Raw genomic sequence first — 16377 nt, 5'->3', positions numbered from 1 at the left:
AACAAAACGTTACCAATTGAAAATACAACAGACTGTCTAAGTACTATGGCCAGTGTATGTAAAGTCATGTTGGAAACACCGTAAGTTTTATCTTAAATCTTGGGGGGTTTGTAGACAGTACTTATATTTTAATTAGCCACCTAGGATAACACCTTTTTTCCCAAGTGAATTCCTGTGTCTTTGCCTTAAGTTGTTACTTCTTTTATATAAAAAGCATGACCTGGTGTTAGAAAGCCTTGCCTCCTGTTCTAACCACCTTATGATATCTTTCACGAGTCAATGTTCTGTGGGGGAGAGCTTACATGGTCAGCCTGCGTTTCAACAAAAGGTTAAAATACGAGTGTAATAATCTTATGCACTCGCAGGCTTCAGTGTCTTTGTCTTGTCTAACCATGGCCAAAGGCTGACTGCTGCCTCCTGCTTGCCCATGCTGCTCAATTACTAGCACACAGAGGGCAAGATTTTGGCTCTTCCAGGTGGTACTTTAGCAAATACGCAAGGGTTATTTCAAGGATCATTTAAGTAGATCTTTTTTTGGATGAAGCTATCTCATTCTAGATATGAAAAAAATCATCTGTATGAATTTTCATTCATATAAATGTATTCAGCTGTACAATTGTGTTTATATCTGCTAATGTAGATAATAACAGCCAGTAGGGTTCTTTATTATTATTTTGCTATGCATTTAGTGGAGTATATTTTAGGTTAGATGTCTCTTTGACTGGAAAACACATGTAAGATACAGTCAAGGTAGTCTTTCTGCCTATAAGTCATTTGTTCATGGAGCCATGTAAAGGGTAGAATTACTGAGGTTTGTGTTTGTTCATGAAAATTCTGGAGAAGTGTCTGTAGGGGTGGGACTCATCTCACAATCCTGAGACAAGTAGTAATTGAAAAGTAGCTTTACAAGTCAGCTCATTTTTTGGAAAAGCACTGAAAAAAGTTGTGAGTCATCTAGAAGATTATCTGATATTTAATTCTAATTGTGGGATAATCAAGCATTTTCACATCAAAATTTCTGTAACCTTTAAGTCTGTTCATGTTACAATACTGTGGAAGAATAAAAGTTGAAGTCAATTTAGACTGAGAGGTAGTACAATACACAGAGGGGGAGAGAGAGACAGAGAGAGAGAGAGTGTACGATGACTGTTACAATCCACCTTGGTGAAGCCCTGAACTTCCCAGCTGCTGAACTTAGATCCCACTGAACTATTCCAAAGTAGGAATTCAAGCAAAAACAGTAGCTTTCCTTGGAGGTCCCAGCATGTGGTGTTTCTGAGATTAAACTGAAGTGTTTCAGATCAGTCTCCATCAAATTTCATTAAGTTTCCTATGAAGCCATCATCACATACATTTTGAGGATCTCAACTCTGCATGGGTATGACAAGAGGTTTACATCTGTGTGCCCTCTAACCATTCTTGTAAATTGGCACAGGCTTACAGAATTCACAGATATTCGAATACTTACTAATATGCATCTGCAACCTTAAAATATACTTTTGGTTCAGATTTCATGCACTCCCAGTCTAGTTTTTAAAATTGTCTAGTAAAAGGTCTAGAATGTTTATTTCTTTTGTTCTGTTTTCCAGAGAGTACAGAAGTAGATTCACCAGTGAAGAGACCCTTATGTTCTGCATGCGAGTAATGGTGGGAGTTATAATTCTGTACGATCATGTTCATCCTGTGGGAGCTTTCTCAAAGACATCAAAGATTGATGTAAGAGAAGCCTTTCTTTAATACTCCGTAGGTTTGAGAGTACTAGTCTGCAACTCTTTTTCAGCACAAGCTTATGGCTTGGTATAAATAATTGCTTTTGAATGGCAATTTAGAATTTGTCTTCATCTGTGCTCTTTAATACGTCAGGTTTTTTTGAAAATAAAATAAGGACCAGCCTTTTTATTTTCTTCCAGACACAGATAATAATTTTTCTTAGTTATCTCTGCTTTTTTGCCAACTGTATAGTTAGGCTAAAATAATTTTATATTACACCTAGCCTGGAATATGTTCTGTGGTCATAATTTTTTTAAAACCATGTAATGTGTCAATGCTGAAATGCTCATCTTTGGCAGTAGTTCTCTTGTAAATAAGTAGATAGATGTTCAATGTTATCTCTGCTTTGTCTGAGATCTGAAGTAACAGAACTGAAATGTTACTGCTGTAATGTTGATAATGACCCTTTAGTTTTTATCTTCGGCGTGGCCAGTCACAGAGAAATCAATCTTATTTTTCCATTTGATAAATTGCAAGCACACATGAAAAGAGTACTCTTGTCTTTCCTACATGCTTTTACAAACCTAAATCTCACACAAAACTTCTTTCAGCAGCAATAAGCTGTTAATAATGAAAAAAGATAAAAAGTCTTTCTCTTTACAAGAGAGACTTCTTCAAAAGAGAAGGAAAAAAACATATTATTGCCCTCCATGACACTGGATCTTCCTTAGCATTTTGCATCTGTGGATAGCAGAATTTTGCCATGTCTCCTCTTTGACTGTCTACAGAGAGAAGGATTTGTCACAGAGGTGAATAGATTTGCTCAAGGTCATGAAGCAGATAGAGCCTGGGACTTGAATGCAGATTTCTTGAATGCTGGTTCAGTCTCTTGCCTACAGAGGCAGCACAAATGAAATTCTGATAGGACCAAATGTACATTGTGTGTACTTTGTTTCTCACATTTATCCTAAAGCCCTGTAATCTAACAGGTGTAAATGGGAGGCAGGAGATGTACAACTCAGTTTTAAAAAACAAGTACATGGTCTCAAATCTTGATCTGCATAATTAGCTGAGTGATTTTTTTGTAATTCAAAAAAATCTCCTAATGTTTCAGATGATGAGTTTGTTTTGCTGTGGTAAACAATTATTTTCTCCAAACTATTCACTTCAGCCATTCAGGCTATTTCAAGGGAATTTCAGGGACAGTGGAATATATTACCATTTCCTCACTCTTTCAAGACTGGAGGCTGTATTTTAAGCTATTAATGACAGTCTCCTAGCTTAGGCATCTGTCTTGGTTTGAAAGACAGGCGTCAGCCAAGGAAGGAGGGAACCTCCCTTAGAATGGAAATGATGACCCCCTGCCTCTGAATTATTATTACTTTGAAATTAAGTGCAAGGCAAAGATATGGTAAATGTAATACCAGTTCTTTACTAGTATGTATGTGTATAACAAGGCAGACAAAGCCCAGAAAGCCAATAAACAGTGTGCGCCTGCTCCCCAAGCGCTTTCCCCTCTCGTGCAGTTCCGGGAACGGCCGGCAGGGGCGCTGCTGGCTCCCAGCGGGCGGGGCAGGTGCGGGGGTTCCCCCGCGGCTGCAGGGGGCGCTGTGGCGCGAGCTCAGTGAGCACGTGGTAATGGCGGCTCGGCCGAGAGGGGCGGGGATGGAAAGAAGGTGTTCTGTACAAACGCCCAGCAGGATCCTCGGGAGCAGCGAGCTGGAACGGCAGGAAGGAGCCAAAATCCCGGGGTGGTGGAGGAGTTGTATCAAAAACTCTGCAGCTATAGCTGGAACCGCGGGGCGTCCCGACAGGCAGGGGGTGCAAGGCTACAGTGCAGCCGAAAAACCGGAGCCGTGGAAGAGGAGCGGAGGGGCTGGGCAGCCGCAGCCCGGCTCCGAGCAGGGCAGGAGGGAGGCAGGCTGGGGCTCCTGGGGTTTGCCCTGAGGCACCCCAGCAGATGGCGAAGGGTCCTTTGATCACTGAGGTGAGGTGCTCACAATAAAGTCCCAGTGCAACCGCCGCTCTTAGGAGCGGAGCTCTGCTCCCGGTAGATGAAAGGCAGCAGGAGATGGAACCCTGCAATGGTGAGGAATTCTCCCCACAGCGACTGCAGCCTCTCTCCCCTCTGAATTCCGAGAGCACATAAGAGCTGGGGGCTGCACCCAACCCCTTTTTCCCAGCCCAGTTCTCGTGGTGTCTCTGCCCTTCCCAGAGAAACCCCCAGGTAAAAGGAGAGAGCCAGCTGCTTTCCTCCCCTGAGCTGTGGCAACTTCTTTTGTCTCTCTTGAGTAGCCGGTCGTTATTGTCTCCTAGCAACACATAGGGGAGAAAAATTGCCCGAGAGAAAGAAACAAAAGGAAGAATCCTAAACCCCAGCATTATCCTACTTGTTTTAGGTATTCTAACAGAAATGAAAAATAATTGTTTGAATTTTTATTCCCTTTGACTTGGTCTGGTCTGATCAGATCTGCTGGGGCATGTAAACCTGTATTGAGTGATGTGCACATAGACTTGAGCTTCTCTAATTAAGGAAGAATAACCATGTCACTTCAAAATACATGGTGCTAGCCTGAGAATCTCATCTGATCTGTTATTTGCAAAGCTAGTTACACTTTCCAGGTAGAAATGAGCCAGCTGAGCTGTGAGCAGTGTTTGTTTGGCAGCTCCCTGTCGAGGATGCTGAGCTACATTTTTGGACTAATTTTTGCTAGCACATAAATGGACCCTGACTTAAAATTGTTTAATCATCTGCTTCCTTATATAAGCAGAGGTGCTTTTCAGCTGCAAAGAAAATTCTGACATGTAGATTTAGCACTCCAGTGTGACTTGGAAAATTAAAGTATTCAAATCTTGACTCAGTTGTGTCTTTATCTGTCATTTTGAGTAAGATGGAATTAATCTAGGCTAATTGCTGAATATCTAGGTTCAATGTCTTCATAGCAGTGGGAAAAAATAAGTACTATGGGGGAAGATACCTTCTGAATAGGTTAGAAGAATTCCTTTTTTCTCTCTGTTGACTAGCTAGGGAATCTGTAGAATGAGTCAAATGAGTTCTACTCCAGCTTTCCCTGCTTCATTTCCTCTTTTGTAAATATGGACAGAGTTTCAGCCTGTTTTTTACAGTCTCCACAAAGATGTTCGTTCAATGTGGTGTTAAAATCAACACCGTGGACTTAGGTTAAATTTTTAGCCACTAGTTATGAAATAAATCATAAGTTGTCACTGGTTAGGTTTACAACTAAAAACTGAATATTGAAAATTACTTCCTTGGATGCAAACATAAAAATAAAAGTCAAAGTTGAAACATCTCTTCTTAGAGTTGTTAACAGCCATGATACAGAACTCCCAAAATCTCTTTTTTCCAGCTTATTTTAATTTTTGTATTTTTTACTTGGAATTGAAGAAACAGTGTGCAAGTTAAAATATGGACACTTAATACATAATTTACTCTCTACAAACACTTATTAAAGTAGATGTTTTCTCCAAAGTTAAGTTTTTAATTTTGAGATAATTTTTAGTAAGTTGTAATGCTTTTACTGTGTCACATAAAGTAGCATTAACACTCTGTAAGAAAAGAAACCTGTCTGTATATGGTGAAATTTTTCCTTGTTTTCAGCTAGTGCAATTCATATATTATTGTTCAATAGTGGCATGCTTCTGTTCCCAGATGAAGGGATGCATAAAAGTTTTAAAGGAACAACCACCTGACTCTGTGGAAGGACTTCTGAATGCTCTCAGGTATGTGGTATTCAGCCTTAGAAAATTCCTCTTTGTTTTTCTCCCAATCTCTTTATATTTAAGATTCTTCACTTTAGAAGATTGATTTAATAAGATAATCCTCTCAAGTTTGCCTTTATCACCTGGGGTTTTTAATACTAATTTCTTCCCATTAAATTTCACTTGAATAAACAATAACTGTTAATACTGTAAACAGTATATACTAGCTAATATTTGCTATATGAAATACCCCAGTATCTAGAACATTTTAGAAATGAAGTGTCGGATTTCTAGTTCTCAAACTCTAAGTACTTCTCCCTTTCCATCTCAGTAAGACTTTTTTTTTCTTTTTTAATCTTGCAAAATTATACAGCTTCAAGAAAACAGCATCCTAAATCCCAATCCTGTTTATGATGCTGTCTTGGGAAGGAAGACACACAGGGGTCTGATGCTTCTCTGAAGCTGAGAATGTTGTTAGTTGTCAAACACAAGTTTTTTCAGACCTGTTTTGAGTTCTCTAGCTGTTGAATGCTTGGATAGATCGAGAACTGCACTTCCACATTTGCTTATCATGTCTTTTGAATTAAAGTTGGTGTGGAGTTAAATCTACAGGTATCAAGTGTGTTTCAAGCTCATGTTATAATCAGTCTCCCTATTAGCATAAACAGTGGAGAATGCTTGGGTTTAAATGGAAAAAAATCACACTAAAGCTCTTCAGTCCTCTCAGAATATTTAAGAAAACAGCCTGAAGTCATAGATTATGCCAAAATTCAGTCTAGATTCCTAAGTGATTTTAGTATTTACCATATTTCTTATGTCTTTTCATGATTTTGCTTCTTTTGAGGCTGTTAACTAGAAAAAATGAGAGATAATTTTGACCCAAGATTATGACAATATCATAGGCAGATAACAAACAGGATTTAGCCACAGTTCTCCACCTTTTAGCAGGGAATAATTTATTGCATAGGGTATTTAGAAGATAAAGAGCACCAGATTCTTGCCAGTTAAATTCCAGTGATCAGTAGATGAACATGTAAATTCCTCCTTTGTGTAACTGAACTGTGCTGATTTCAAAAACATGCTCAAGTGTTCAGACTTTTTCCTATCTCTGTTCATTTTATAAATTATTGTTTTAACTTGTAATTTCCAGGTTCACTACAAAACACCTGAATGATGAATCTACTTCAAAACAAATTCGAGCTATGCTGCAGTAGTGTCCACAGACAAGTAGATGTTTGTATTGATCACAGATGTGTATGTTTACATAATTTAATACAGTTTGATGTTAATACTTGTGTGTATTTACATAACCATTTTCTTCACATTGCTAAAATACATGAATCTATTCATAACCTAACTGACTTTATATAGTGCAACCTAAGTTTTTATTCTAGCCTATATCTTTGACTTTTAAAATACTTTTTTACTTAGATACTTCAGTTAAGACAGTTTATCTGTGCATTTTAATCCTTAAACACCTTCTCTATCAGAGAAGTAGTAGTGAAGACAAAACGGAAATCAAACTGAAATGTCAAAGGTACCACAGAAAAGGAACTTTAAAGAAGAAGAAAGTTAATATAAGAGAAAGCAAAATTAATTTGGTATGTTTTGAAGAACACATGCACAGTTTTTTGGTCAGTTTTAGGATCTTGTCAAACTAGTATGAATAGGAGAATACCTGAATGTTCATCACTCATAAAATGTATTGTCTTTCCTGTAATAAGTGGAGATCCACCTAATTTTATGGATTATGTGCTGTCTGGCATCCAAAAATTTATTTCAAACAGTAATTTTACCTTTTAATTAAGTATAACCCCTACCTTTCAACAACTGAGGAAATTAATATCCTTTTTCAGATGCAATATAAATAAATAGGAAATATGCTTAAAGATCATTGATAGATTTTGAAAATTCTGTATAATTTTATTAGATTTAGAAAGGAAAGGGAAAATACTAATGCCTTGACTTAACTGGAAACGGTTTGTCAGTGTAAATATATCACAGTGAACATTAACTACCAGACAGCTCTAGACAGTAATTTTTTGGCTGATCTAAACTAGTACACTCTTATATAGCAAACTTCCCTGGTGTCAAACCAGCTGCATCAGACTAGGGATGGTTTAAAATGAAGAGCTGATCTCTTCTTAGGAATTCCATTAAATTTCTGGTAGTGTTATTCATTAGATGAGTTAGAGTCAACACAGAAATATTTATCAGCTGACTGCTCTTCACTGGCTTTTGAGATGTGATTGATACTTCAAGAATTTAAGTTCCTTGCTGAGTTGTTTGTTCTTCCTTTCTGGTAAATTTTCCAGTTAATGGAATATAAATACTTTGCCAAAAGTAGCAAAGTGCTCATGCTCTGTTATGTGTGTCTACTGGGTGGTCTGCAGTTGCTGTACATATTCTTGCAGAGGTCACATTCTGAAAATGTGTTTGATTTTGTGTACTTTGCTTGCATGTATGTGTGGAAACTCCAGTACTTGTGCACAGATTCAGATTTGTATTTGCTTATCCGCATATAGATAATCAGGGTTTGTGTGCTTTCACTGGAATTTTCATGCACATCTCTTCTAAAAACATTACCTTAAGACTTTGAAGATGCATTTGGTCTGCTGGAACTTGGCTGCACTGTGACAAACTGTGTCATTGAACTCAGTCCTTAAACAGTATTAATGTCACAAGTTCTCTGGAGTAGGGATTAATTTGAGAGCTTATTTCTGAGTAGAGCAACCCCTGTGAGGTTTCTCAGACCTGATGAGAACCCACAGGTGCCAATGTCATGCATGTCCTGATACTGGACAGCACCACATCTCCAGCATTCATGTCACACCCCTGCAAGTGCAGCAGCCGGTTGCTATGTTGTTGGGGAGGGAGTTAGAACTCACTCACATTAGATCTTTTTCTTTTTCTGAAAGCAATGACCAGACTTTTTTTCACAGTAGTAAATCCACTGTTTACAGGCTCCATTTTTAATGGGGGGGACATTTAAAAATGTATGTTAGAGAAAATCCTGCTTTGTTGATAGTCACTTCCAGTTAGGTAAATTAGGTGGATGACAGGCCATTTTGTTGAGCTTTGGTAACTGAAGTTAATATATGCTTACCTGCAATTTTTTTGTCCAACAAGGAAGTCTTATCTTTAAATACCCCAGAGAAGAGCTATTTGTCACTTGTATAATAAAAATGTAAACCTTAAAGCATTCTGTGAGTTGTCATGTGCTGTTTGTGAAGTCACGGGATTTCTTGGCCTGCTTTGATGTTTTTGTACAGAAGTTTGTTTGAAATAATAAAAAATTTGGTACAGTAAGCTTTGGGACTCCCTATATTTAGTGACAACATAAACAGGTTGAGAAATACCTCATTTAAAGTTTTGGATCATATAGTAGGTTCACTTCTATGTGTCCTAAAATTTTGCACTTGTTTCACTTGTGTGCTACAGCAGTATAACTTCACATCACTTAAAAAATCTTGTGTTTTTCTGACATATATTAGTACTTGTTTGTCATCATGGCCAAGGGGAATTGTTGATGCTGCTGAGGGCAGGAATCCCTTCTCTGACTTTTATATCTTCACATTAGTCATCCTGACCTATGGGGGGCATCTCAGGTTGTGTTTATAATCAATAAGGTTACCAGAGGATTATGCATTTAATTGTAAGATAAATTCAAATGAATAGCTTTTGGAAGAAGATCCGTATAGATTAATGGTCAAAGTTATTGATCTCCATTTTGTCAATGCTGCTTATTTTGTCTCATTGTTATGTAAGAGTACTTGTTTGTGGTCTGATAAATATTTAAGCCTCATGATGACAATACTTCAGAATGCTCATAAATGAGTGTGAATAGTTTGATTCAGAAGAGCCCTAAAATTTTTTGCTAGTTTTGTGGTGGAAGAAAATACTATTTTAGGGTTGTATGAATTTGAAAGACTAAGATTTGTCACTTTGAACAATAGAATGTGTTTGAAACATAATTTATGACTTCTAAGCTTTCTGCTGCTACTGGATGGCTGTCATGAAAGGTAGCTTCTGAAATTGCATTTACTGGTCTCTGGTAGACCACATCACTCAGATAAATTGTCTTACATTTTCCATGTCTACTAAAATTTACAAACCAACAAGAAGTCCTCTCTGTGTTGCTTTCTCTGTTGTATTTCAGCTAAATCTGAACTGGAAGTAAGACATAAATGAATGAAATGTCTTGTATTCTTACATTTATTCTGAATTAAACAATGTTGGACATAAATTTTTCGTATGAAATGATCAGTCCAGTGCCAGTTCTGGAGATTCCCATTTGGGAAATGGAGCATCACGTTTTCATGCCACATCTGAACCAAAGCAGTACAGATGTCCATTTCTCAGCCTGTCAAGGTCCCTCTGAATGGCAGCACAACCATCTGGTGTATCAACAGCTCCTCCCAGTCTTGTATCAGCTGCAAAATTCCTGAGGGTCATTCTGCCTCACCCTCTGGGTCATTTATGAAGGTGTTAAATAGTATTGATCCCAGAACCAACCACAGCGGAACACCACTAGTGGCTGTCAAGATGCATTTTGTGCTGCTGATGACATCCCCTTTGAGTTTAGAGCGCAGCCAGTTCTCAGTACACCCCACTTTCCAGTTTATCCCATCCGGAGTTCACCAGTTTGCCTGTGAGGAAGTTGCAGTGCCAGAAGCCTTGCTACAGTCAAGATAAACAAGATATCAGCCAGCTCACTCCACATTATGGTGCATCCCATCAGGTCCCACTGATTGTGTAGGTCTGACTTGTTCAAGTGTTCCGACCCTGATCTGGCTTAAATCTTTCTTGCTCCAGACTTTCTGGTTTCAGAGGCCTGGGATTCCTGAAAGCAAATCCTACCATTAAAAGGCTGAGGTAAAGTGGACACTGAATTCCTTGATCTTTTCTGTATTCTTTGTCATGGGTCCCATAGCCCATTTAGCAGCAGGCAGACATTTTCTGTAGCTTTCCTGTTGCTGCTAATATACCTGTAGAATCAGTTATTGACCTTCGTGTCCTTCACCCAATTTCATTTCAGAAGGGCCTTGGCTTTCCTAAGTCCAGCTATGCCATCTTAGCTTGGTTTCATGCTTGTCAGGAAGGACCTTTCTTGAGCTTGGAGGAGGTGGTCCTTGAAAGTAAGCCAGCTCTCCTGGACAAATCTCTCTGGGGTTGTATTTCATGCAGTGCTCCCAACCAGATCCCTGAACAAGCTAAAATAAAATTACCAAGTCTTTTTTTGTAAATCATCTTATGACTGTGTAGTCAGAAACATGCTTTTAATGTTTTTGGACTGTTAGAAGTGTTCTGTGAACATCAAAAGTCAAGAAATACAAAATCTTGCATATCCAGAAGATTGCTTGTAGTTACAGATAGTTGGAAGAGGTGGAGTTTTGGTTCTTTTTCTTTAAAATGTAGGACACTAATTATTGTTTCCTTGCCTCAGATGAATTCTCTTATCCAAAATTACAGAATCTATTACTTGGTAGCACACTAGGTAAAGAAGTGCAAGTGAGCAGGCTGAAGCAGTGACATGAATTTGAATTGCCAATAAGAGAGTAAAACCCAGTTTTGGTTAAAAAGCCAGTATAGCAAACTAGTATTTTAGTGCAGCAGTCTGTAATGCTTCCTGCTACAGACTAATAAATGTGAATTCCTGGCTGCCACATAATCCAGATTCAGCAAACACAGAAGTTTTTCATATGGATTTGAGTCAAGTATAACTCAATGGACTTCAGTAGAGCTGTTTCTGATTGACGTGGGTGTAAACAATGTCCTTTGTCTTTTCTCAGTCATGGCCTTTGACCCAGGTTGCTTATTACTGAGCAAATTGAGTCTTCTCCTTGTGAGGATCAATGGCGTAACATGATAGTCTTGCAGAAATCTCCTGTGCTTGACTGCTTCAAAAATAAAGCTAAAATGAACAATGTAGTAGGTGTTCTAGAAGATAAGTATAAAATACAGGCCAACCAAGCACTGTTCCCTAGTTTAAGAGGAAGAAACATTATTTTCCAACACATGTTAATTTGGGTTTGAGCTGGAATTAATATAATAATAGAATTAATATAACTCTCTTCTCTTGGGTATTTTGGCTGTTGACAATTAAATATGTAGACTTGGGTATTAAGAACTTGACATGCCTCTTGACATTTTAAAATTGCTCCCATAACTTGAAGGTTAGAATATTTGTATGTGGCTTGAATCAAAAGTGCTATTACAGCTCATGATAATTCTCATCCTGTGAGGATCCATTTCATGTAAGGTGGATATTGTTTTGTTTTTGCTTTCTTTTTTTTTTTTGTTTTGGTTTTGTTTGGGCAATTTTTTTTTTTTTTTTTATTGCATACAAGGCTGTGTTTAACTACAGGCACTTTGACTATTAAATTCAGGCTTAAATAATGTACAGCATCAGAGCTTAAAGGCTCTTTAATAGAAACCTTCCCAAATAAGATGCCTTACAGGGGAGTTGACTTAGGTTTCTTAGATGAACTTACTGAATAGGTAAATGTGATTCTAGTTGCTGAGATACTGAATATATCAATATAAGACTGAGGCAGGTATTACGTCCCTAGGGAAGTTTTTCGTTTGGGGAAAGAAAAGTTGTGGTATATAGCCAATCTAATTAAAGGATCTTGTGGAGATTTTTTGTTGTGTATCAAATTAAATGAGCATATTTGTTCTGATTAATTTTGAATTCCCTATATTCAGGTACACATTCATAGTAATATCTCTTAATACTTATACAATGAGAAATTTTTTGTAACCACTGACTTAGCCACTGTGTTTGCAGCTGTGTTTTGGAACTACAAAGTGAATGCCACATTTGTTTTACACAGCCTGTCAGATTGGCATTTGCCTTATTAAATTTGAAGCTTAAGATTCCTTTTGTTCAGTGGTTTCAGATTCACATTGAGACCCACTGTTCTGATTATATGTTGTACAACTGTAATTAATTTAGATACACAGATAAGACCAATTTTTTTTCTCTTTATTCTTGTCATTTGCTATATAATTGACCAGAGTTTAAAATTATACAAGTTTAGGTTAAATAGAATCGGCAAAAGTAAATGCATGCTTACTTTGAGACAAGATTATTTTTCAAACAAATAACAGTATTTTTGTATTTTGTTTTTTTTCAAATAGAAACTGAGGGTTTACTGTTACACTTATTGCCTGAGTATGTGAGTAGTTTAAATCAAAAGGTGCAGTGCAACTGAACTAAGAAAAGACAACAATTTTGTTAGAGTTTGACACAGGTGCCCAAAACACTGATCACTGTTCATGTTGAGAAGTTACCTCAGTTATTTCATACTGATTAAATTAGAAGAAAAAAAAAAAAAAGTCATTTGTCTTTGACCCCAAGTACAATTTGAAATGCCATACTTAATAAAAATTAGCCAGTCTAACAAGCAAACATTGTGAGTTTTAGCTTTGAGAGGCACAGGCTTCAATTTAATTCAGATTATTTTCATGCCAGGTACCAGTGCAAACATTACCACATGAAACAAAAGGCCCAGGAAACAGCAGAGATTTAGCCTCGCCAGAGTCAGCCTGGGTTTTTGCGTGTATGTGAAGAGTTCAAATCTCCTGGGGCTTTCATTCAATTGTATCACAATTGTATTGGAAACTTCTGCTAGAAGAATTCTGGGATGTCTTCTATTGACTTTATGGATCAAGAAGCATAAAAATGAAAGATAGCATTCTAGACATGGCAGTGTCAGTCGTTTACCTCCCTGATCTTAAGTGCAAAATGAAACTTAATTCATGGCCATAATACTGGTATCAGTAATATGTCATCCTCTCACCTTTTTAATGGCAGTAATTTTTATTTTTTAAAATTCTTTTCAAAATTAGAAAAGGTATTTTTGCCTCCATTTGAAGTAGATCAGTTCTTCCACAGCTTTGCTTATATAGATATTAATCTGATATGCTGTTTGAAGCACAGTTTTTTATCCTGCCTGACATAAACATCTTGAAAATACAGGTGACAGGTGTTACAAACTTACTCATGTGATACTTTAAGGCAGAGCACTTGGAACAGCCATAGGTTTTAAATGCTTGAAGTAGCAAATTATGCCACATATGCAGTCCTCCAAAGGGTGTGGAGAGAAAGACCTCTAGAGACCCTTATTCTTTGTGTTAGGGTAGACTAATTTGTCCCCAGAAATTATAGAATGTTTTGAGTTGGAAGGGACATTAAAGTTCATCCAGTTCTGACCACCCTGCAGTGCTCAGGGATACCTCCTGCTAGACCAGGTTGCTCAAGAGCCTCATCCAGCCTGGCCCTGAGCACTTCCAGGGATGGGGCATCCACAGCTTCTTTGGACAACCTGTTCCAGTGTCTCACCACCTTCACATTAAAGAATTTCTTCCTAATACCTAAACTGAACCTACTCTGAAGCCATTCCTGCTTGTCCTGTCACTTCAGGCTCTTGTAAAAACTCCATCTATTTTGGTGGCTTCCTTCAGGTGCTGGAAGACCACATTTAGTCATCCCAGAACCTTCTTTTTTCTAGGCTGAGCAATCCCAACTCTCTCAGCTTTTCCTCACAAAAGAGATACTCCATCCCTCAAATCATCTTGGTGGCCTCCTCTGGACTCACTCCAACAGGTCCATGTCCTTCCTGTGCTGGGACCCAGGGCTGGGTGCAGCACTGCAGGTGGGGTCTCACCAGAGCAGAGCAGATGGGCAGAATCCCCTTCCTCTCCTGCTGCCCACGCTGCTTTGGATGCAGCCCAGGACACGTTTGTCTTTCTGGGCTTCAAGGGCACATGGCTGGGTCATGTCCAGCCTCTCACCCACAGCACCCCCAAGTCCTTCTCGGTCAGGCTGCTCTGGATCTGTTCCTCCCCCAGCCTGGAGTGACACCAGGGGTTGCTCCGACCCTGGTGCAGCACCAGCACTTGGTCTTGTTGAACCTCATGAGATTCCCATGGGCCCCATTCTCTGTCTCTCCACTGTTGTCTGTGGAGATCCTGGGTTATTACCTTGGATGAAATGCCAGCTCTTACACTCATCTTCAGGAGAGGCAACAAAGCAGCTACATGTTCTCAGCATCTGAAAGTTTTTACTTTGAGCAGTATCTGTTGCTATCCTGTTCTGGGATTTCTGCAACAGCAAGAGGGAGGCAATACAAGCAGCATTATAAAATAAATGACATGGTTTTCATTCTAATTTAGTTTATCTTTGAGGATCTGATTCAAAGTCTGTTTGAGTCATTAGCTTTCAAATTGCCAAGCTGAAAATAAACCTTAAAAAGGTCAAGCAAAACTTCTTCACTCTTACAAGTTGTACCTTTTTCTTCATGTGTGCTTATAAATCATCTTCTCTGTCTAGTAGCACTCAGCTACCTGACAGCATCACCAGCAATGCTAATTTCCTCAACAGGGGTCAGCAGTTCAGCCTTACTGGGTTACTAGGAACTCCTTTGACTTACTCTCTCTGGTCTCTTCCATCTGTATCCACTTAGAATAAATGTCCTCTAAATACCATGTTTTAAGACATGTTACCTTACATTTGCCAAAACACAAGTTTTTTGCTCTGCCGCAGTAGTGGAGAGTTACCCAGCATTTCTTTAGTAAGGTCTGGGTGCAATTCTGTACTCATTGTATGTCTTAATAACAAGAATCTTAATTGTAATTGCAAGTATTTTTTTATTCTAATTACAAATAATTGTTAAAATGGAACTATTCAATAGATAATCAAAGCATTTGCATCAGGAACAGTATGCAAAAACTCATGAAATCACAGAGCTTTTTTATCACATAGATTCTAGAAACAGCAGCACTTACTAAAATAAAACTAAGCAATAAATATAGATAATATCTATTTATATTATTATATTCTGGGGGTTTGCTTGCATTTTAAAACAAATATATTCCCCATTTTATGCCCATTATTGTGTTTGTTTTCTTTGAGATATAAGGAGTGTTTGCTGATAGAACAAGGTCTAAGTGTGGATCCTAGAGCACACAGAGGAAAGATTTGCTCCTGAAACCACTCCAAAACTTTCCCTCATCCTAACAAAGAATAGTAAACATTCAGCTCAGCTGGAGATTTCAGCATCAAAACAAACCACTGTTCAATAACAGCTTTCAAAAAATATTGATACTTTGCGTTGGAATCCACTGAAGAAATTTACACACTACTGATGGAAAAAAAAATACAACAGAATTTAAATTTGAGCTTTAATTTGCATTCAGTAGAAAGACTGCATGAATCTTGTCTGACTTTGGACCAGCTTTAAGCTGACTTTTAATGATTACCTTTGTTTTGATCAGATCAGGTGCAGCTAAACATACAGCTCATTCTCAAACTTATTGTGATGATATGAGTGAGAATTTTTTTAAGTTGGGGGACTAGATTGTTTAATAAAAGTGAAATTGCTTTTATTGCTTGTATTTTTCCCTGAGTTCGACTTGATTACTATAAACTGCAAACATTCTGCCAACCCTGGGCAAAGAACTCTCTGCTGGCATAATCCCATTAATATAAGTGTCCTAGACATAAAAACCAGCCTTTGTCATACATGTGGTGTGTTACACGAGCAAAGGCTTTCATGTGCTATTTATACATCATGAAATGCAAGACAGCATAGGGAAGGATGGAATTTGGCCCTGAGTTTAATCTTACTAGGCAATTATTTTTTCTGGGGTTTCATTGTGAGACAGATTTTTCCCTTATTGCCAGTTCTACTCCGGCAACTTTTTTCCCCCTGTACTTAGATTTCATTTAACTTTTTTATTTTTCTTCTACTCAGATCTGCTTTTGTCTTATAAGGAAAGAAAACTAAGAGACTGGTCTGTTATCTCACATTTCAGTTAAGCCTAACATATATTTGCTTAGGGGTAAAAAAGGTTGAGGAAAAAAGGGAAATGTCAAAAATGAATAATAAATGGCATATAAACAGAAGCAGATTTTCTGTGATATGTTACCCCTGATAAACT

The 16377-nt window shown here is 38.0% G+C and overlaps 1 protein-coding gene across 6 annotated transcripts in view; it reads left to right on the top strand.

Annotated features, from left to right (window-relative positions):
• CYRIA (CYFIP related Rac1 interactor A) overlaps positions 1-8739 on the top strand; it is a 55885-nt gene extending 47146 nt beyond the window's left edge. For 5 of the 6 annotated variants that reach the window (XM_053973950.1, XM_053973946.1, XM_053973948.1 and 2 more), the window contains 4 exons: positions 1-80; positions 1590-1716; positions 5381-5451; positions 6581-8739. In XM_053973950.1, the coding sequence (XP_053829925.1) occupies positions 1-80; positions 1590-1716; positions 5381-5451; positions 6581-6644 (342 nt within the window). In that variant the 3' untranslated portion in view covers positions 6645-8739. Of the gene's footprint in view, positions 81-1589; positions 1717-5360; positions 5452-6580 lie in introns of those variants that run through there. The other variant, XM_053973949.1, reaches the window with a different exon arrangement.
• Positions 8740-16377: the final 7638 nt, after the last annotated feature.

Source organism: Vidua macroura, chromosome 3 (genome assembly GCF_024509145.1).
Source record: "Vidua macroura isolate BioBank_ID:100142 chromosome 3, ASM2450914v1, whole genome shotgun sequence".
Taxonomy (NCBI): Eukaryota; Metazoa; Chordata; class Aves; order Passeriformes; family Viduidae; genus Vidua; species Vidua macroura.
The sequence above is the reverse complement of the archived record's forward strand: the minus strand, read 5'-3'. Positions and strand labels throughout refer to the sequence as shown.